Source organism: Hypanus sabinus, chromosome 16, assembly GCF_030144855.1.
Source record: "Hypanus sabinus isolate sHypSab1 chromosome 16, sHypSab1.hap1, whole genome shotgun sequence".
NCBI lineage: Eukaryota > Metazoa > Chordata > Chondrichthyes > Myliobatiformes > Dasyatidae > Hypanus > Hypanus sabinus.
The window spans coordinates 46,202,825-46,225,116 of record NC_082721.1 but is presented as its reverse complement, the minus strand read 5'-3'; the positions used below and the strand labels follow the sequence as shown (position 1 = coordinate 46,225,116).

The 22,292-nt window shown below is 42.0% G+C and overlaps 1 protein-coding gene across 1 annotated transcript in view; it reads right to left on the bottom strand.

The window, feature by feature from the left end:
- Window positions 1-21,605, bottom strand: part of LOC132406271 (cyclic AMP-responsive element-binding protein 3-like protein 3) — a 44,178-nt gene extending 22,573 nt beyond the window's left edge. The window contains exons 1-3 of the mRNA XM_059991681.1: window positions 21,460-21,605; window positions 7,560-7,706; window positions 4,639-4,921 (exon numbers count right to left, since the gene is read on the bottom strand). Coding sequence (XP_059847664.1) covers window positions 4,639-4,921; window positions 7,560-7,706; window positions 21,460-21,480 — 451 coding nt within the window. The 5' untranslated portion in view covers window positions 21,481-21,605. The remainder of the gene's footprint in view (window positions 1-4,638; window positions 4,922-7,559; window positions 7,707-21,459) is intronic.
- Window positions 21,606-22,292: the final 687 nt, after the last annotated feature.

The window sequence follows — 22,292 nt, the reverse complement described above, 5'->3', positions numbered from 1 at the left end:
TGGGGAAGCTGCAGGATTAAAGGAAGGAACTTCAGTACAAGGCTTGAAGACAAGACCACAGTACTGGGCCACACAGGACAGTCAATGTGGAGGAATAGACTGGAGGAGCCTACAGATGTAGGAAAGCCCTAGATGGAGATAAACCTCAGAGCAAAATGCTTGGGCCAAATGGTGTGTTTTTGTGTGATCCTGACTATGCAGAGAGGGAGAAAGAAATTGCATTTATATAATGAGCATCGCCTATCAAACAGCTCAAACCACTTCACAGAACCGACAGGAGCTCTTCCCTGAAGGAATCTTCCTGTCTTTTCTAGAAGCTAAATGGCAGCTTCAAAACTATGAGTTTGGGTCAAATTTCTTCCATGGTTCTGTCCACAACAATATAGAGGGAGGTGTCCAGGAAAAAAAACGAGTAAGTTTGGGGTGATGTTTGTCGAAAGGAACTGAGAAATAAGCTCAAGTGGACCTACCCAGTCCTCTCACATTCCCTTCTTTCCAAAACCTTCCACCCCCATTCCCCAATCACCCGGTTTCTTTCCCCTCTCCTACCCATTTCAACTGCCCATCACCTACACACTCCTCCCACTGACTCCCTCCGCCATTGCTCCCATCTGCCCCTCCCCACCTCTCTCCCTTGGTTCCATGCTCCACCTTCCTTTCCTCTTAATCCCATTACTTACAGCCCTTTGGTGTCTTTCTCTACCACCTCTGTTGCTACCTCCACCTCTCCCTTCCCCACCTGCCTTCATCTGTCCACCTCATCTAGATCCATCTATCAATAGCCATCTCTTGCCCCATCAATCCCACTCATCTCTTTACACTGGTTACCTCCCCATCGCTCTGTCAGACCCTTCCAGTTCCTTCCACAGATGCTGCCTGACCCTCTGAGATTTGCCTGACCCTCTGAGATTCCATTTTCCATTTCTTTCCACAGATGCTGCCTGACCCTCTGAGATTTGCCTGACCCTCTGAGATTCCATTTTCCATTTCCTTCCACAGATGCTGCCTGACCCTCTGAGTTCCTCCAGCAGTTTCATACAGACCAATGCTGCTGGATGACAGAAATGTGTTAGTGTGAGCAGGCAGAGAAAAGGACAACAGTTTTGAAGATCCTCTCTGAGCGGCCCCCTATATTATAATTTCCAGGACGCCAGATCAAAATAACAAATAAAGCAGAATTCTTCATCAATCTTTGAACTTTGAACAATTGCTTATTTCTGCTTTCGTCTTTCATTTGTTACCTATGCAAATACACTTTAATAATGGTCGTCTACTGCCACCTTGTGGTCATGGTGCACTAAGATCCCAGCTTTGAGCCTTTTGTTAAGGATGGATGGAACAAAATCACAATGCTTCTCTGGTGGCTTCAGGAGGTCACAACTACTAGAACCCAGGATTAGGGTAGGTGGGCACTGGTGAGTCTGGCTGAAAGGTCTGCTTCTAGAAAGTTTCTAATGAGATACTTTAGAGCAGTAGTCTCTATTGCTGTGTAAAAAATAGATCAGTCAGGAGGTCCCATAGCAGAAGCTCCCACAAACACCAAATAGAAAATCAGGATCAGAATTAGAATCAGTTTTATTTTCACAGGCTCATAAGGCACAACCTGACTTTGACAAAGCCATGCTGACTATTCCTAATCATATTATGCCTCTCCAAATGTTCATAAATCCTGCCTTTCAGGATCTTCTCCATCAACTTACCAACCACTGAAGTAAGACTCACTGGTCTATAATTTCCTGGGCTACCTCTACTTCCTTTCCAGAATAATGGAACAACATCTGCAACCCTCCAATCCTCGGGCACCTCTCCCAACTGCAATGATGATGCAAACATTATCACCAGAGGCTCAGCAATTTCCTCCCTCGCCTCCCACAGTAGCCTGGGTTACACCTCATCCGGTCCTGGTGACTTATCTAACTTGATGCTTTCCAAAAGCTCCAGCACATCCTCAGAATCCCAGAGTTGTGGAAGTGACTGGGATATGGATACTGCAACCTCTTCATGGAGTAAAGTGTGGTGCGTAGAAAGCAGTGGGAGAAGCAGTCAGCTGAATGTGAGCACCTGGGTCCTCAGCGGGTCCAAATCAATAAGCTTGAAAACCATGTGGTACAAGCTGGAGGCGAAGACATGTTCCCAGAAAGGATATATGGCGGGTCTGGGTGAGCACACAGTCAAAGAGTTAGAGAGCAGCAGGGATCACAGCAGGGGAGCAGTGAGAGAGAGTTTCACTGAACTCCCGTCGAAGGGAAGATTTAAACTTCTTCAGGGTAGGCATCCCTGGAAGAGACTTCGCAGAGTAATTATCCAATCACAAACAATTGAAAATCTGCAGATGCTGGAAATCCAAGCAACACACACAAAATGCTGGAGGAACTCAGCAAGCCAGGCAGCATCTGTGAAAAAGAGTAAACAGTCAAAGTTTCGAGCCAAGACCTTTCATCAGGGCTGAAGAAGAAAAGGAGGTGGGGGAGGAGAGGAAGAAGTGATAGGTGATAGGGGAAAGGGTGAAGTAAAGAGCCAGGAAGTTTATTAGTGAAAGAGATAAAGGGCTGGAGAAGGGGGAATTTGATAGGAGAGGGTAGAAGACCATGGAAGAAAGGGAAGAGGGAGGAGCACCAGAGGTAGGTGATGGGCAGCTAAGGAGATGAGGTGAGAGAGAGAAATGGGTATGAGGAATGGTGAAGAGGGACATTTACTGAAAGTTCAAGAAATTAATATTCATGCCAGTTTGGAGGCTACCCAGATGGAATACAAGGTGGTCTCATGAGGTGACAACCTGAGTGTGGCCTCATCACAGTAGCAGAGAAGGCCATGGACTGACCTGTCGGAATGGGAATAGGAGGTAGAATCGAAATGGGTGGCCATCGGGAGATTCCAAGTTTTCTGGCAGATGCAATGCAAGTGCTCGGTGAAACGGTCTCCCAATCTATGTGAGGACTCACCGAAAAACACTGGGAGCACCATCTCCAACAGGATCCCACTACCAAGCACATCTTTCCCTCCCCCCCCCCACTTTCTGGTTTCCATGGAGATCGCTCCCTACATGACTCCTTGTCCATTCATCTCTCCCCACTGATCTCCCTCCTGGTGCATATCCTTGCCAGCGGAGTAAGTGCTACACCTGCCCATACACCTCCTCCCTCACCACCATTCAGAGCCCCAAGCATACCTTGCAGGTGAGGTGGCACTTTGCCCGTGACTCTGTTGGGGTCATTTACTGTATCTGGTGCTCCCAATGTGGCCGCCTGAATGTCAGTGAGATCCAATGTAGATCAGGAGACAGCTTCATTGAGCACCAACGATCTATCTGCCAAAAAAAGAGGGATCTCCCAGGGGCCACCCATTTCAATTCCAATTCCCAGAACAATTCCAACATGGCCTCCTCTGCTCTTGCAATGAGGCCACACTCAGGTTGGACAAACAACATCTTATATTACGTCTGGGTAGCCTCTAACCTGAAGGCATGAACATCGATTTCTTGAACTTCTGGTAAATGCCGCCCCTCTCTTCACCACTCCCCATTCCCATTTCCCTCTCTCACCTAATCTCCTTACCTGCCCATCACCTCCCTCTGGTTCTCCTCCGCCTTCCCTTTCTTCCATGCCTTCTACCCTCTCCACTCAGATACCCACCTTCTCCAGCCCTTTATCTCTTTCTCCAATCAACTTCCCAGCTCATTACTTCACCCCTCCCCCTCTCATGGTTTCACCATCTTGTATTTCTTCCTCCCACCCCCACCTTCTTACTCTTTTCTTAACAGTCCTGATGAAGGGTCATTCTTTTCCTCGGATGCTGCCTGGCCTGCTGAGTTCCTCCAGCATTTTGTGTGTTGCTTTGGTTTCTCTGCATTGACTACTGTAGTCAAATAGCCTTGGAGGCCTAACTGGTCTTTGGGGTACCAAGGAATGTTCACAATATTCAAGGAATGGTTGATATTTTTGCAGTAAGCACATAAAAATTGAATCCTGTAATAGAAACCAAACATGTTAGTAACCTAGGATGATCTGTGGACAATGAAGGAGCAATCTCCAGCCAATATCCACTCAATAGATTGAAGAGAAAAGAGTATAGTTTCAGTTGCAGAGAGGAGGAGGGAGGTGACCAGAGAGGATATCCATGACAGGTGCTACTCTTCAACTCTGATGAAAGGTTATTGACTAGAAAGATTATATCTGATTCCCTCCCTACAGGTGCTGCCTGATATGCTCAGGATCTCCAGTATTCTCTGATTTCAATGAACTCCTGGCAGCCTCCCCAAATCTAACCCTAATCTGTTTACATCCTGCAGAGTCCTCTCCAAAGGAGAAAAGGGACACGGGAATAAAACCAGTAACTGCACAACAAACTCAGGGGAACATCCCCTTCCTAAATGCAAGAAACCCTGCAGTTGCTAGACATCTTGAGCCACAGACACAACATGCTGGAGTAACTCAGCAACCCAGACAAAATCTATGGAGGGAAATAAACAGCTGGCATTTCAGACTGGGACCTTTCTCTGACCAAAATATCAACTGTTTATTCCCTCCATAGGTGCCGCCCAGCTGCTGAGTTCCTCCAACATTTTGTGTGTGTTGAACATCTCCTTGCCTCTCTCCAAGTCTCCCAGGTCCACACTTACAGGGCAGCTGTGATTCTTACCAAAGCTGACAGAGAAATCCACATCTGGGTATGCCACATCAGGAGCTCCTGGGCAAGGGTCTGAGCAGCAGATCTCTGGGCCAGGGTGAAAGGGCAGCTCCGACTGGAAAGCCTCGAGGTTGTGGGGGCTTCTGGATGGCTGCTGCGGACTGTCCAGCTGGTCAGACAGGTGGTCCTCAGATATCCCACTGTCACTGCCAGCCGAGGACCAGAGTGGGGAGTCAGGGACGGTCTCAGGCAAAAGTGAGGACAGGATCTCCTTGTTACTTCTTCCACTGTGGGTCTGGACAAAGGAAGGAGATCAAGATCAAAGGATGGAGTGTCAAGGTGTTCTACTCATGCATAAAGAACAGGAGGATGACTACAGTGAAGGTTAGGACCAATCAAGGATAAAAGACAAAACATGTCTAGAGTAGGAGGAGTTAGGGGATACTTTGCTCCAGTATTCACCAGTGGGAGGGACCTTGACAGATGTAAGGACAGCGTCAAACAGGTTAACATGTTGGAGCATGTCGACGGTAAGAAAGAGGATGTGATGTAACTTTTGAAAATCATTAGCATAGATAAATCCCCAGGCCAGGTAAGATCTGCCGAAAGTTACTACAGGAAACAAGGAAAGAGGTTGATGCACCTTTGTCAATGATCATTGTGTCCTCACTGGCAATAGGAGAAGTAACAGAAGATTGGAGAGTGGCAAATATTATTCTGTTGTTCGAGAAAGAGAATAAGGATGAGCCTGAATATTATAGACCAGTGAGTCTTAAATCAGTGGTAGGCAAACTTCGGAGAAGGTTCTTAGAGACTTATTTACAAGCCTTTGAAGAAGCATAGGCTGATTAGGGATAGTCAACGTGACTTGTGAGGGACAGTTCATGCCTCACAACCTGATTGAATTCTCAAGGTAATGTCAAAACAATCTACTGATTGTAAAGGAGTGGATGCGGTGTATATCAACTTTAGTAAGACATTCAACAAGTTCCACCATGGTAGGCTCATTCAGGAAGTCAGGAGGCTTGTGACACAAGGAAACATGGATTCAGAATCGGCTTGCCCACAGAAGGCCGGGGGTGAGTACTGGAGGGAACATTTTCTGTCTGGAGGTTGGTGACCAGTGATGTTCCACAGGGATCTGTTCTGGGACCCTTGCTCTTTGTGATTTTTATAAATAACTCAGATGAGGAAGTGAAAGAGTGGGCTAGTAGGTTTTCAGACTACACCAAGATTGATGGTGTTGCAGATACTGTAGTTTATTGTACGTTACAACGGGACTTTGACAGGATGCAGAGCTGGGCTGAGTAGAGGCAGATGGAGTTCAATCCAGAAAACTGTGAAATGGTTCACTTTGGAATATTGAACTTGAAGGCAGAATATGGGATTAATAGGAGGATTACTAACAGTGTGGAGATAAAGAGGGATCTTGGGATCCACATCCATAGATCCTGCAGAGTTGCTGTGAAAGTGGATCGGATGGTTAAGGAGGTGTATGTGTTGGCTTTCATTGGGGGATTGAGTTCAAGAGCCACAAGTTAGTGTTACAGCTCTATAAATCCCTGGTTAGACTGCACTTAGAGTATTGTACTCAGTTCTAGTCACCTCATTATAGGAAGGATGTGGAAGCTTTAGAGACGGTCCAGAGGAGATTTACCAGGATGCTGGCTGGACTAGAGAGCATGTCTTATGAGGAAAAGTTGAGCAAATTAAAGTTTTTCTCTTTGGAGTGAAGGAGGGTGAGAAGTGACTTGATAGAGATGTACAAGTGGCATTGATGAATAAAAAGCCAGCGCCTATTTTCCGAGGTGTAAATTGCTAATACCAGGTGATTGGTGCAAAGTACAGGCGGGGATGTCAGAGGTAGATCTTTCTACACACAGAGTGGGGAGTGCACTGCTAGGGGTGGTGGTAGAGGCAGATACATTAGGGAGATGTAAAAGACTCTTAGATAGGCAGATGGATGATAGAAAAATGGAGTCCCATGTAAGAAGGAAGGATTAGCTTGATCTTGGAATAGGTTAAAAGAATAGTACAACATTGTGGGCCAGAATCTACTATGTGAGGTTCTGTGTTCCACAAGGTGAGAGATGGGATTATCCTTCATGAGAGATTTCCTGTGTGTGTGTGCGTGCGTGCATGCGTGTGTGTGTGTGTGTGTGTGTGTGTGTGTGTGTGTGTGTGTGTGTGTGTGTGTGTGTGTGTGTGTGTGCGTGTGCATGCATGTGTGTGTATGTGTGTGTGAGGTGGGTTTGGGAGTAGTTTTGATGATGGATTTTTGACCTGAAGTGATAGTTTTGGTTCTTTTCCCACAGCCTTTGTGTACAAGATTAAAAGAACCATAAATAAGGTGAACAGCTGTGACCTTTTCCTCAGAGGACATCATTCTAAGCTAAATGGAGGAAATTTTAGGGGAGATGTCAGAGGTAGGTTTTTTACACAGAGAGTGGTAGGTGTCTGGAATGAATCGGTAGGAGTGGTGTAGAGGCAGATACATTAGGGGCATTTAAGAGACTTAGATGAATGGATGAAAGAAAAATGGAGGATTGTGGGCTATATAGGAAGGAAGGTTAAATTAATCATGCATTAGGTCAAAGGGTTGGCATAATATTGTGAACTGAAGGGCCTGTGGTTGTGTTGTACTGTTTGATGTTATAAACTTGATATAAATGTGTGACTCAAGTTACAATGATTCATGTGCAAAGTTCTTGAGATAACAGTATTGACCCAGTTTACGATGTTTTGTGTGTGTGTGTTGGGGGGTGGGTAACCTGGGCTACAGTGTGCATTTACAATAGTGGCCTGTCTAATAGATACATTACAATGTGCTCTGTGTGTAAGCTGGGTTGGGCTCCTGGTGCTCTGTATATGGGGTGACCAGGGTTACAAAGACCTGTACCCGCATAACAACGCAGCTTTACAATTCTCCTTACACTGAGCTGTGCCATCTCCCAGCACCCCGCACTCTCCCGGCCATTTGCCTGGAAGTTTTCATGGCGAAGGATCCCATCCTGTTGGTCAAAGAGAAGATCGAGGAGCTCCACGCTGTCCATTTCTGGGGCCAAGCATTCTCCAGGTGTCTAGAGAAGGGAAAATGGAAAGAGTATTCCCACAGTGAAGGGGAAAAAAATCAATCAGCAAGGATAGTATCACCATAATCAGAGGATAATTCATCTGTTAATTACTAATATAAATCGGAAGCAGAGCTCAAACCACTCCCAAATGTAAATGGGAAATTATCTATACCCCTCTCCCCTTCTTGGAACCTGTCTATACTTCTTGCTGCCTCCACAGAGTAGCCAGTGTAATCAAAGACCCTGCCCACCCTGGATACTCTCTCTCCTCTCCTCTTCCGTCAGGCAGTAGATACAAAAGCCTCAAAAAGCCAGGCTCAAGGACAGGTTCCAGCTCACTGTTTTAAGAATATTGAATGGTTCCCTGGTACAATAAGATAGACTCTTGACCTCATAATCTACCTCATTATGATCTTGCACATTCTTTTACCCACACTGCACTTTCTCTGTAGCTGCTACACTTTATTCTACATTCTGTTGTTACTTTACCTTGTTCTGCCTCAATATGCTGCGTAATAATTTGATTTTTATAAACGGTATGCAAGAGAAGCTTCTCATTGTTTCTCAATGCATGTGACAATAATAAACCAATTTTGATTCCAATAATCAGTCTTGAAAGTTCAAGGAAATTACCCTATCTGTGAAGGGAGCTGGCTACAGGCTCACAACAGGAGACAACTTCAGAGAAATACTTCAGGTAGTGACAAGGTAATACCTGGGGAGTCTGTGTACCCAAGCAGGTACCTCTCACAATGCTGTGCTACAAGAACCTTGTGCCTTGGGACTCTGGGGCTTGTCCTTAGTCGTTATTAGATCTCTGGGGAAAGCTACCTGGTCTCAGTAAAAGTATTCAAATACTCAGACTTGGTCTCGTTGGTTAATACGCACTCTTTTTGTAACTGTATGCAGGTACTGTAATTATATGAAACCAGTTGTCCCTATCCAAAATATAGAGGTCAACTGCACACTGGAAGTATTGACAATGCATTTGATCCACCTGTTTACATCTACAGTCCCCAGGAGGCTCATTCAAAGTCACAGCAGTGAATAAAAATATTGAAATGGCATTGCAGCTGAACCTCGTGCGTTACACTTGCACATACAAGTCAGGCTGAATGTGAATTATACCTTCATTCAAATCCCAAGAAAATGCTGAACTCTCAGCTTCTGAAAACAGGCAGCTGTAAAAGTTGCCAGACCACTAACCACAGAAGAGCAGAGCCATCTCCTCCATTGCCCCCAACAATATTTATCCATCATCTGATTTCACTGAGAAAAACAAGGGTCGCTTGTTATTTGGGGCCTTGCAGAGTGCAAATTGCTGCTTTACTAGGGACTTTACAATGGCAAATACAAAGATAAAATAATGTTTTTGTAAAGTAGGAAGCAAGTCGTTTAGTCACCTACCTACAGGAAAGATGTCAAAAGATTGAAAGAGTGCTGAGAAAATTTACAAGGATGTTGCCAGGTCTTGAAAACTTGAGTTATAGGGAAAGGTTAGGACTTTATTCCCTGGAATGTAGAAGATTGAGAGGAGATTTGATAGAGGTATACAAAATCATGAAGGGTATAGATAGGGTAAATGCAAGCAGGCTTCTTCCACTAAGGTTGGATGAAACTAAAACCAGAGGTCATGGGTTAGGGATGGAATGTTTAAGGGGAATATAAGGGGGAACTTCTTCACTCAGAGGGTGGTGAGAGTGTGGCTGCTAGTGAAAGTGATGGATGTAGGTTTGATTTCAACATTTAAGAGAAATTTGGATAGGTACAAGGGTGGGAGAGCTATGAAGGGCCAGGCTCTGAGTGCAGGTCAATAGGACTAGGCAGATTAATAGATCAGCATAGTCTAGATGGGATGAAGGGCCTGTTTATGTACTGTAGTTATCTATAACTCTAGGCAGTATTTTACTGGTTGGAACATACTTTAGGATTGAGGTTGCAGAAAATAAAAGCAATTTTTTTTTCTATTTTACATTAATGAATAAATATCACCAAAAAGAGAGAGTTGTCAGAAATCCAACCAGTTTTGGAAAGCAGATATTTGGTGCAGCTGTCAAGACCAAACAAGAAGGTTTCTACTTCCTGAGGTCTGACTCATTTTATTCCAAGCTTTGTCAGAGAAAGAGGTTACCAGATAGATAAAGGAAAAGGTTCAACATTAAATCTTGCTTCAAGAAATGCAGCATTCCATCTGGCTCCTCAGAATCCCTGGCCCGGGATCAGCAGGAATGTTCGCAATGGGTTGGAGAACCTCAGGACCATGAAGTAGGAGCATGCAGGAGCTTAATGCAAACACTGAAAGGAACACATCTCTTCACAAGCCATCTCATGAGGCACCTCCAGCCTCACCTTCGGTCCCACAATGGTCTCAGCAGCCACCTCAGAACCCACAGTACTGGAGAGGAAGCAAGTCAGCCTTAATCCAGTGGGACTGACCCAAGAAAAATTAATTGTCAGAACAAATGAGTCATATAGTCATCAGGCACAGAAACAGTCCCTTCAGCCCACTGAGTCCATACCCTTTTACACTAACTTTTATCAAAAGGATGTTGGAAATCTAAAATCAAAACAAAAATCATCTTCAGCAGCTCAGGCCAGACTTGTGTAGAAAGAAACAGTTATGCTTCAGATTGAAGTCTCCTCATCAGACTTGGGGAAAGAGGGAATGCAAGCCTTTAGCATGTGTTTTGTCTGAAAACTGTCTAAGGCTTTAGATAATTAAACTGTAATGTTTGAGAGTTTAGTTCAAAAAGCAATGAATTGCTTTACCTGGATTATGAGAGAGAAGATTAATTCCAGTTCTGTGTAACAGTGTTTAGGTGAAAAAGAATTAGCAGACTGTTTAGAAGCCTGATCTATTTCCACTGATTTTGCCATTCAGTTAAGATCTATTATACTCCATAGCTTAAGGAGACAAGATTTAAAGAAAAGGACAACTTTCTCACATACAAAACCACCTAAGAAGTATGTACTCTTACAAAATTCTGAAGCCTCGACACCACTAATTAGTGTCCAAATTCAGGAGAAACCAAAACCAGACCTTGCCCCGTATCACAGCCTTTGGTAACACCAACACCAGAAACTGTAGCCTAGCAGAATACATGACGTCTACATGATAGGAACACTGCTCTGGAGACTCCGAGAAGATGGACAATCAAAGATGTGTGTTGATATACTTGAGTCACATAGAGTAATATTACTATCACATGCAGTATATTTGCCTTCTGGTTACCTAGTACCATAATGCTACCAGAGAATTCTACCATAATTTCAGCATGCAGTGAGGTTATATTCACCCCAATCAGTGCTGGGATTCCCAGGACTACAACACACATCAGTCTCTGTTATTTCCTTCACAGCATGGCTGGAAAATATAGATGACAGATGTTGATGCTTCATTGGCCAAGTAGGCATTGTCCAAACATCAGCTGCCAGTGTCACCTCAACAGCTCTAGCAGACAAATTTGATCGTGCCATTCGGTCAACAAAGCACAGTCTGTGTGTGCCTGTGTTGTGCCAATCCTACTTGTTCCTTCGTCTCTCTAAGTTGCCTTAACGAAAGTTATTCCTGAATCTGCTTCAGCCATTTTTACTCTCATATCAGTCCTATTTGTGATAGATGTCATTCTGAAATTGCGTCTTTAACTCATATGTTTTGGTCTTGTTCATTTTTGGAGAAATATTGGAAAGATATTTTTGATATTATTTCTGCGGTTTTGAATATTGATTTACAACCTCATCCTATTGCCGCAATTTTTGGTTTACCAATGTCAGATTCACTGCATTTATCTTCTTCTGCCCGTCGAATGATTGCATTTCTAACTCTGATGGCTGGAAGATCTATATTGTTGAATTGGAAGGAAATTAATCCTCCCATTGTATTTAATTGGTTCTCTCAAACTATGTTATGGTTAAATTTAGAAAAAATTAGAAGTGGTGGTTTTGAGACTTCTATTAAATTTGAAAAGTTATGGAGACCATTTATTCAACATTTTCATATGATGTAATATGACCCTGTGCCAAGTTCATTTGATTTCCCAGCTTTTAGCTTATATATGTTGAGAGGACCGGAAGTGACGGCATTGATGAATATTTATTTTTGTGAGATATTATAAACAGCCCCCTTTTTTTTCTCTCTTTTTTTTTGCTTCTTTTTTCTTCTATATTAGTTATTAGTTACTAGATTAGTAGATTAGCTAGTTTTGCATTATATATTTTTTTTCTTTCTTTTTTCTGTGTTTTTTATATCATATATTATGAAATATTTAGACTTACCATGTTCATACATATATTTTATGGCTTATGTCTTGGTAAATTCATTTAGATTGTAACTATTATGTATGTTTTTTTCGTATGTAATGGAATTTGTATGTTGGTAATTTCTTTATCAATATATCATTTGTATTCTGTCAATATTACTAATAATAATAAAAAGATTTAGAAAGAAAAGAAAGAAAGAATCTGCTTCAGCCCTCCTTTCAGCCAATGCAACACAAATCCTTGCGACTGTATGAATGTGTAAAAACTTCTCTTTCTGGTATCCTGTTCGCCTATTCTATTTTGTTCTTTTCTCGTATTCTGTCATTGTGGAATGTTTGTTGCCCCAGGACATCCCTGGAGAAGGTGCAGGGTTTTTGTCTCTTGATATTAGTGCAGAGGTATCCTCATTCCTTCAGCAATTGTCATGAGATGGCGCAGCCTGCATGTCCATTATCTGTAGATTGGCAAACTGAAGCAAGTACCTGACTTCACAGCCCAGCCTCTGTGCACCTTCCATCCTCACTGGGGCAAACTGCGGGCATACTGTACACCTGGGTGACTCACTACCTCACCAATCAGTCATCATGAGCAATAAGCAGCAACATATAGTGATAATTTTGGAGTGAAGGAGGATGAGAGCTGACCTGATAGAGGTGCATAAGATTACAAAAGGCATAGATAAAGCGCACGCAATGCGCACAAAATGCTGGAGGAACTCAGCAGGCCGGGCAGCATCTATGGAAAAGAGTACAGTTGACGTTTCGGACCCAGACGCTTATATCAGGACTGGAAAAGTAAAGATGAGGGGTCAGAGTTGGAGGGTGGAGGAGGAAGGGAAGAAACACAAGGTGATAAGTGAAACTGGGAGGGCGGAAGGGTGAAAGAAAGAGCTGGGAAGTTGATTGGTGAAAGAGAAACTGGGCTGGAGAAGGGGGAGACCAATAGGAGAGAACAAAAGACATGGAAGAAAGAAATGAGGGAGGAGTGCCAGAGGGAGGCGATTATCAGGTAAAGAGATAAGGTGAGAGAGGGAAAAGGGAATGGGGAATGGGGAATGGTGAAGGAGAGGGGAGAGGCATTACTGGAAGTTCAAGAAATTGAAATGTCATCAGGTTGGAGGAGTGACACCTTATATTTCGTCTGACTGTACTCTTTTCCATAGATGCTGCCTGCCCTGCTGAGTTCCTCCAGCATTTTGTGTGTGTTGCTTGGATTTCCAGCATTTGCAGACTTTCTTGTGATTGTAGATAAAGTGGACGACAGCTTCTTTTCTCCCCTTGGTGGAAATGGCTAATAGCAAAGGACATCCTTTTAAGGTGAGCTGGGGGAAGTTTAGAGGAGATGTCAGAGGTAGATCTTCCACATGGAGAGTGGTTGGTGCCTGGAATGTACTGCCAGTGTGCCAGTTAGAGACTAAATTGCTCCTAGTGTGCGGGTGGTGGAATAATGGGAATGTGGGGAAAATGGATTACAGTGAAAATTATTGGGAAGTGGGATAGTTCTGTGAGCTGGCATAGATTGAATGGGCTGAATGTCTCCTTCAATGACATAGGGAAATACAAAACAATAAAAATAACTTAGTACAATTTATTAGTTGATACAAAGTCATGGTCACAATACGAACAGATTTGGGAATTAAATATACCAGGATAATAGAAAATAGGAAAAAGTTGGTCTAACAATAAAGGAGAAATAAAGGCAGCAAAGAGATACATCATAGCTCAGAAAATTGATAAGTAGAATGAATCTGAGTTGGAGCGAAGAGGCAGAAAGGGACAGAAAACACAATGTTGAATTAAAGGTGACAATTGTTTATGCAATGGAACAAAATCCTAGCAGTAAGGTCTCTCATCCGCAAAGAAAATGTGATCGGATCAGTCACTGGAATTTGTACCTCACTGGTGGATTGAACTCCAGAATGCGGAGTTCGTTTACAACCAAAAGGGGTAGAGAGAAAGGAAAGGGTATCCTTAAGTGAGCTGTTGTGTCTCTCAAATTCAACAACAAGGAAGTTGGTAGATTCTTTATCATTTATTACAAATCCCTCAAAAGGCTTCCATACAGCTGGTGGTAATTCAAACATTATAACATAGGTAGGCAGGTGGATACATTAGTCTTGTAGGGACTTGGTGCAGACTCGGAACAAGCAAGCGATAATGTGGAAGAATTAATGGAATGTGAGTGAGATGGTTTCCTAGATCATATGTTGAGGACTGAAATGGTGAATTGGCTATTTTAGATCTATTGTGGGATAAGAAAGAGAGAATTAATAATCTTTTAGTTCAGGGGGCTTTTGAGAAGAATGCTTGCAACATGATAACATTATATATAAAGATTGAAAATGAAATTTATAAACAAAGAAGCATGTGAAAGTTTGCATAGTTGGCTGGTGGTAGACTGGAAACTACCTTAGAAGGTATGAAAGTGTGATGGAAACATGTAATTGTTAATATTTAATGAATTAATACATAGCTAGCAGAAAATATACACTCAGTGGCCACTTTTTAGGTACACCTATTTACCTGCTCGAAAATGCTAATATCTAATCAGCCAATTATGTAGCAGCAACTCAATGCATAAAAACATGCAGATACGAGCAAGTGGCTCCGTTGTTGTTCAAACCAAACATCAGAAATGTGATCTAAATGACTTTGACCATGGAATGATTATTGGTGTCTGATAAGGTGGTTTGTGTAACTCAGACACTGCTGTTCTCCTGGAACTTTCACACACGTAACAGCCTCTAGCGTTTACAGAGAATGGTGCAAAAAAAAAACAGAAAAACACCCAGTGAATGACAGTTCTGTGGGTGGAAACGCCTTGTTAATGAGAGACATGAGAGGAGAATGGATGAACTGGTTCAAGCAGACAGAAAGGCAACAAGAACTCGGAAAACCATGCCTTGCAACAGCGGAAATCTGAATACGAGATGTGTCAAACCTTGAAGCGGATGAGATACAGCAGCAGAAGATCACAGACACACACTCGGTGACCACCTTATTAAATGCCTAATAAGGTGGCACTAAGTGTATATCTACTTAAGGGGTAAAATTCCAACAGAAAAGAAAAATATGCATCATAAAATATTGCCATAAAAAGCAGTAATCCACTGGATAAGGAAAGCTTCGGAAGTCAACAACAGAGGATCAAGACAACAATAATGAAAACAAAGATAGAATTCAAGAGTATTCTAGAGGGAAAAATAACAAGGTACCGTCTGATGCATCTTGCCACTCAAAACTAGAGCACAGAGGATTGTGGGTATGCATTGGTGCCGATTGGTGATTGGTTAATGGAAAGAAGACGGTGAGTAGGAAAGGACAACTGATTTTGTGTTGGGGACTGTGAGTGGTGGGGTGCCAGATGTTATCAGTGCAAGGGATTACTTCTGTCAGCAATTCAGATAAGGAGATCAGTACAATATTTCCAGGTTTGCTCATGATATAAAGCTGAGTAACATTGTGGAGCATGATGAGGATACACTGAGACAACAGGAGGATACAGGTGGGCTATGCAAATGGACTAGGGCCCCGCAGATAGAATATAATGGGGGGGAGGTGAATGTGGGACCATACACTTCAGCACAATGTGGATGAACAGTGTAATTATTGAAAGGTGAGAGATTGAAAGGTGTTAGTGCTGAGAGAGGTTGGTGCATGATTCACTCAAAGTTAATGCGCGGCAAGCAACGAAGGAAACAAAGAGTATGCTGGGTTTTATCATGATAGGAAAAGACTTCCTACTGCAAGATTACGTACAGGTCCAGTCAGGATCGATTTCTAACAAGGGAATGGAGTGCCAGGCAGGCATTTGAGAGATGGGACAGAGCAGTTGGACTGGCAGACAAATAGGGGCCTGTGGGGAGGACCAGCAGATTACTGAAGTCTGAGTGGCATTACAGGTGAAGGAGAGGCTGTAGATCAGAGTTCTGGTGGGGTGAGGGGGAGAGTGGGTTGGTGCTGCAATATGCAGACGGGGTTGTGTTGCCTGCAGGTGCCCTCAGAACAATGACCAAAAGGTCACCCAGCATGGACAACAAGGACATCCCCCGCATCCCCATCGTGGAAAGCACATCAGGGTACTGCAGCGATTCACACTTGGATATGCTCAATCAGAACTTCAAGCAACATAAAATAACCCAGAAACAGGCATTATTCAATTAGTTAACTGGAGTCAAATAGATTTTCAACTATGTAATAGTGAAAAAGGTATGATACAATTTAGTTTCTATGACCTTTATAGAGCAAGAGGACTTTTGGCATTTTAGCAAAAAGTTGCAAATAACTTGTTATTTTAATAAAAAAAATACCAAGCAGTGACTGAGTTGAGAAATAGTGTAGATCACTAAAAGGTATTGCTGCTCTAGACTAGACCTTTCAATTTCATTTGTTTCTTTTATCCCTCTTCTGTCACTAATCACAGTTCAGCAATACTGTGACCACTTTGATCACCTGGCACCAAAATGGACTCTTCATTGTTTTAGTTGGGTATGTTTGATGTTTCATTTTTGGTTTTGCGTGTGAATGCTGCTATGTGACAATGAAACTGTTCAAGTAAATTCTCCATTGTACTTGTGCATAAACGTACCTACACATGTACAACAAACTTGACTTTGACTTTAATTGCTGGCTTTAAAAATTTGACAGTATTGATCTGTGCCCTACCACCTGTCTGCAACTTAAAACTTTAAGTTTTTCCCCATATTTACAGTCCTGATAAAGGTTCCCTGACCATCATCAAATGTCATGAGATGTCAGCCTTGCTTTCTTCTTCACAGATGCTGCCTGACCTGCTGATTTCTACAGCATTCTCTGGTTTTATTTCAAGTATGGTCGCCTGGCCAACGATTGTAACTGCATTCTTATAAACAATCATTATCATTCAAGTTGTCCATTATTTTCATAAATAGTCCAGCCCCAATGTTGTGCAATATGAAATCACGTCCATTATCTATGATAAAAAGGTGGACTAAGAATTTACCTACACAGGGCTTCTATACAGTGTTGTACATTGTGTGGAGACTATACATTTTCATTTAATATGAAAGCCCTCTTTCACTGTAATTTAGATGGATTTTCTGAATGAACTATTATTATAAAAATGATATTTCACTGGAAGATATATTGGACTCAATATTGAATTAATGGAAGATTATAATTCTGAGGGAGTGTGAGATCAGACTTGCATCAATCATGCTAAAATCTGCCCAACCGAAAAACATAGGATCAATTTGCATAAATTTGAATATATTTATGACCAATTAGGATCAATTTATGTGTAACTAGGCATGAGACCTAAACAATTCAGGGAAGCATGACAGAAAATGTGTTTCAGTAAATGTTAATGACACAAAATGCAATATTGTTTCAAATCAAATCATACAATATTTATAAATTACATACTTCACAATTATCATTCCTGTCAAAATCATTTTGGTTAAATGTAAATTAAGGAAAAGTTAGTTACTGAGAAGCAAATCCCAATTGAGTGTTAAGTAAAGAATACATAGATGCAAAGCACTAATTAAAACATCTTAAATACTAAATTAATATTCCAAACTGCCTGGTTATATTTTATTTCATTAGAGATTGAAGAAAACGTGTACTGTGTCATTACAGTAGGTTATAATCACAATACTCTTCAAGCATTCTGACCTGAAAAACAAAGTCCTTTGGAAACAATGAATTAGGGAAGGAGTCAGTGTGAGTGTTGGTTCCTACACTAGGAGAAACCACCAGTATTGAAGTTAAATAAAGAAGGCAAAGTGTATTTTTTCAGTATACTTATTATCTTCTGGATGTCACAAAGCATTTCAGAGCCAATGAGCTGATCTTGACATGTTGTTAACTACAGCGTACGGTAAAATGCCACAAAAGGTCTAGTAAAAATGACAAAGTTGTGTTCTTACTTAAATAAACATAGGCCAGGAGAACTCCCCACTCTATTTCAAAGCAATTTCATAAGGTCATTAGTATCTGCAGAGGGCAAATTTGGTTTAATGAATGGGGCTTGAAATTGATTCACAAAGTTTCAAATAAAAAATGGTTGAATAACCAAAGTAGAAAAATTTGCTCATCTTTCTGGATCTCTTCCCACCAATCTGGGAATTCATCTCATTTCTCAGCAGAATTTTGGATTCTTTAGAATATAATTCATGCATAAACCACACCCAGCCTGAAATTACATCAACTACATTACAATATGCAATGGTTTTCTCAGTAAATCTTCAACCTCATTGGACTGAGAAACACAATCCTTATTGTCTCACAGAACAACTAGCTTGAACCTTCCAGTTGAAGTTGCCATTCCACATTCAAACTTCCAAAATCCCACAAGGTTATTTTAATGCCAAAATGGCATGGACTCATTTTTAGACAACTATCTAAAAATTAAGAGCTTGTATTGGACTGCAGTGCCAGATTAGATTTAGTGTTTGACTTGAATTGATCGCATTTTGACTCAGAAGCTAGACTGCCATCTACTGACCCACAGGTACACCAGAGAAAAGGAAGGAAGTTACCGTAGCATATTGTTTCTACATGCTGTCACACAAAACAGTGGATAAAAAATAGAAATGAACAAGGAGGAGGAGTGTAAAGCAAGAACATTGACAAGAAGGAGAGATTCAGATCAAGTTCCAGTAAGAAGGGACTGCAGCTCACACTGACACATGGAAAAGACGCATCTTACAGCAGGAAGGGATGTGGTAGAGGCATAGTGTGCCAGTAAACTCCACTGTTTAGTTAAGACAAAGCTGTTGGGAACAGGTAGCCCTCGACTGCAAGTGGAGTTGGTGTAGGTGAGACAGGAGTTCACTCAGTCAACACAGACAAAATGCTGGAGGGACTTAACTTAGCATGTCATGTAGCATCTATGGAGAAGAATAGACAGGCAATGTTTCAGATGAAGATCCTTCATCTGGGCTGAAATGAAGGAGGAGGAAGCCAGATTAAGAAGGAAGAGGGAGGAGAAGGAGTACAAGCCGGTGAAGCCAGGAGGGGGTACGAAGTGAGAATCTGGGTGGTGATGTGGCTAAGGTAAAAAGCCAAAGAAGAAGGAATCTGATAGGAGAGGAGAGTGGACCATGGGAGAGGGGAAAGTTGGAGGGGCACCAGAGGGAGGTGATAGGCAGGTGAAGAAAAGAGAAGCTAGAGGGGAACCAGAATGGGGAATGTAAAAAGAGAGAGGGGAGAGGGGAAGAAATTACCAGAAGGAAGACAAATTGATTTTCATGCCGTCGAGATGGAGGCTACTCAGAGGGAATATGAAATGTTGTTCTTCCAACCTAAGAGGGGTCTGATTGTTGCAGTAGAGGAGGCCGTGGACTGTCATGTTGAAATGGGAATGGAAAATAGAAGTAAAAAATGAGTGGCTATCAGAAAATGCTGCCTGTTGGGGACAGAGTGAAGGTGCCTGACAAATCAGTCCTTACAGCTTAAGATAACATTTGTTCAGAAACTTGATTTTGTTTACTTTTAAAGACACAAACTCCAGACTTGACATGTTTCAGAACATGCTGTTTATTATTTTCTTCGGTTCCAATTGTCTCAAGCCTTTCTGTTGGGCATTTGGAGTGGGGTTTGGATGGACATAGTGACACACGTAATACCTGGGACAGTTTAACTCTTGGCACTCATTACCAGGCAGAAGTCAATATTCTGACTTCAAATATTCTCTGCCCCAAGCTAAATTCACAGCAGCCATAAGTCTGAAGCAAATTTTTTCCTGTCAGGGATTTCAGCTGAGAATATAGGTGAATCATCACTGCCATTAGGGTAAGTGAAAATGTGGACTGTCTGGACAGGAATGTGAAGGAAGGGAGGCTAAGTTAGAATCATAGACTTATACAGCACATAAACAGGCCTTTCAGCCCAACTAGTCCATGCTAACATTGTCTATCAGAGCTAGTCCCTTTCGCCTGCATTTGGCTCATATTCCTCTAAAAGTTTCTTATCTGTGCACTTGTCCAATGTCTTCAAAGCATTGTATTTATACCAGTCTCTACTACTTCCTCTGGCAGCTCATTCCATATACCTATTGTCCTTGGCTATAAACCTATCCTCTTCAGAACTCCTTCTCCTCCCAACTTGAACCTGTCCTCTAGCTGGAAAAAAGGCTGTGACCATTCACTTTGTCTATTCCCTCCTAACATTATATAAGGTCACTGCTCAGCCTCCTAGAACAAGAGCATATCGTTTCTGGCTTTGTACCGCTCCAACAGGACACTGGGATTAAATTGTCATCAGAGCCTGAGTGACACTGTGCAGTCCTGGTTTTGACATTGGTGACACTCGTGTCAGAATGATGAGCATGTTCCCTCATGATCACAAAGAGCAGAACAGGTGCACTGGAAACAGTGGTGCCAGCCAACACTTCAACTGCATTAACCTTGGGCCTCTCTTTTCTGCATTTAAAGTCTTCTTAAAATAAAGCAGGACTATGTTGCTACTTTCTGCTACAATACAGCAGTATGTCACAGGTCTCTGCACTGACTCAGACTTGTTGTGTTGCCTCTCGAACATAAGTTGTGATTTCGACACCTCGCCAACCGGTCTGCACACAAGCACCTAAAGCAAAGCAGATGCTCTGGTGCTCTCGTAAAAACTCAGCTGAGCAGGGGCAGGAGTAGGCCTCATCCCTTCCAATCTTGCCTGTTGTTTAATATGATTATTGTGAATCTGCCCCAGTTCCCTCGTCTTTCAAAAATATATCTACCTCCATTTTAAATAATTCTATTGATCCAACAACTTTCTGAGGTCGAAGATTCCAGAAATTTACTTAGTTCAGGGAGAAGAAACTTTAATGTATCTCCGTTGTAAATGACAGATCTCTTATCTTGAAAATATATTCCTTCATCAAGCCTCTCCCACTAGTAGAAACATCTTGACATTTATCGTCTCGTATCTTAGATATTTCAATAAATCACAACTCAGTATTATAAAATCCAGCAAATACAGACCCAACCCATTTAACCGTTCTCAATAAAACAATCCTGTTACACCAGAAACTGGCCTGGTGAATTTCCTTCAGGCTACTATTTAATTTGTAAAGGAAAGTGACCGGGTTTGAGAATGCAACCTTTCTAAAGAAATAAGATGATTGATGGTACCTGAAAAGGGTTGGAGCATTCTCCACGCTCATTGTTAACCCTCTCTCATTATCACTGTATTAGATCTTCTGGTTATTACTATCTGGCTTTTTTCAAATTACCTCACTCGTTTCCCGATAGCAAATTCTATTCCATTGACTATAAACACTTTGGCCCATCCTGAGATTTTCTAAAGCTCTAAATGAAAACCTTATTCAAAAAAAAATAATATTGAAGATAAATACACCTTAAAAGATCAGAATGTATCCAGGATTTCAATTTACCACCCTAAACCCTGTGCTGCAATCTCTGTCTGAACTTTGCCCTGCTTTGTGTTTGAACAGATCTGATAACCAGATGATGACATTAGTTTATTTATTTGAAAACTTTTTAAAATTCAAATAAACTTACCGTCCCTGTAACCAGAGTCATTTTCGAATATATGGAAGTATAGCTCGTAAACTTGTTTTTCTGTTCTCCTGTGTTTCCGAAGCGTCCCAGTTCCTTCCACTTACTGATGCACCCTCACTCTTCCTTACATTTGACCTATGACTAAGTTGAAGTCCAACCAGGGAAAAATAGCTTCAGGTATTGCAACACCAGCAGCTATCATGATTGGCTTGACAGCAGCGAATACCTTGGCCGGCTGCCATGGAAGGGCAGTGATTGATAGCTGAATAACACGTACATTGTTGAAAATGCCAAAATGTCATGCAAGAATTGTCAATTATCCAATCACCAGTGAGGAGATAAGGGGGTTCAGAGGGCTGCCCTTTTATATAAATCAAATTATATTAATGTGAGATTAACTTTAGACCATGATCACACCTCACTGAAGAAAGTGTGTGCGTCAATAATCATTCAGTTAATGGATCACCATCATAGCACACAGGTCTGCCTTATTAGATAATTATCATTTACTGAGGGAGTATGACCATAGAGCCTAGGCCTCTCAAATTCTTCATGCTGGGAAGAACTTGTTAAACCAGTGAAGTACAGTAGGCCAGTCTTACACATGGGCACATCATTACAAAATTCTACCACCTGTGAAGTTTGTATACAATACAAACAGCCTTGCATGGGCGAAGTCCTTTCTACCAGAATGGGGGAGAATATGGTAATGGTCTGTGTGATTGGGAAGCTAGAGCCATGAAAGAGGAAGGCCCTATCAATGAGGCTTCCTTTGAGAGAGATCTGGGACTCTGAGGTTTATCTATGATAGGGGTGAGGAAATGGTGATCGGC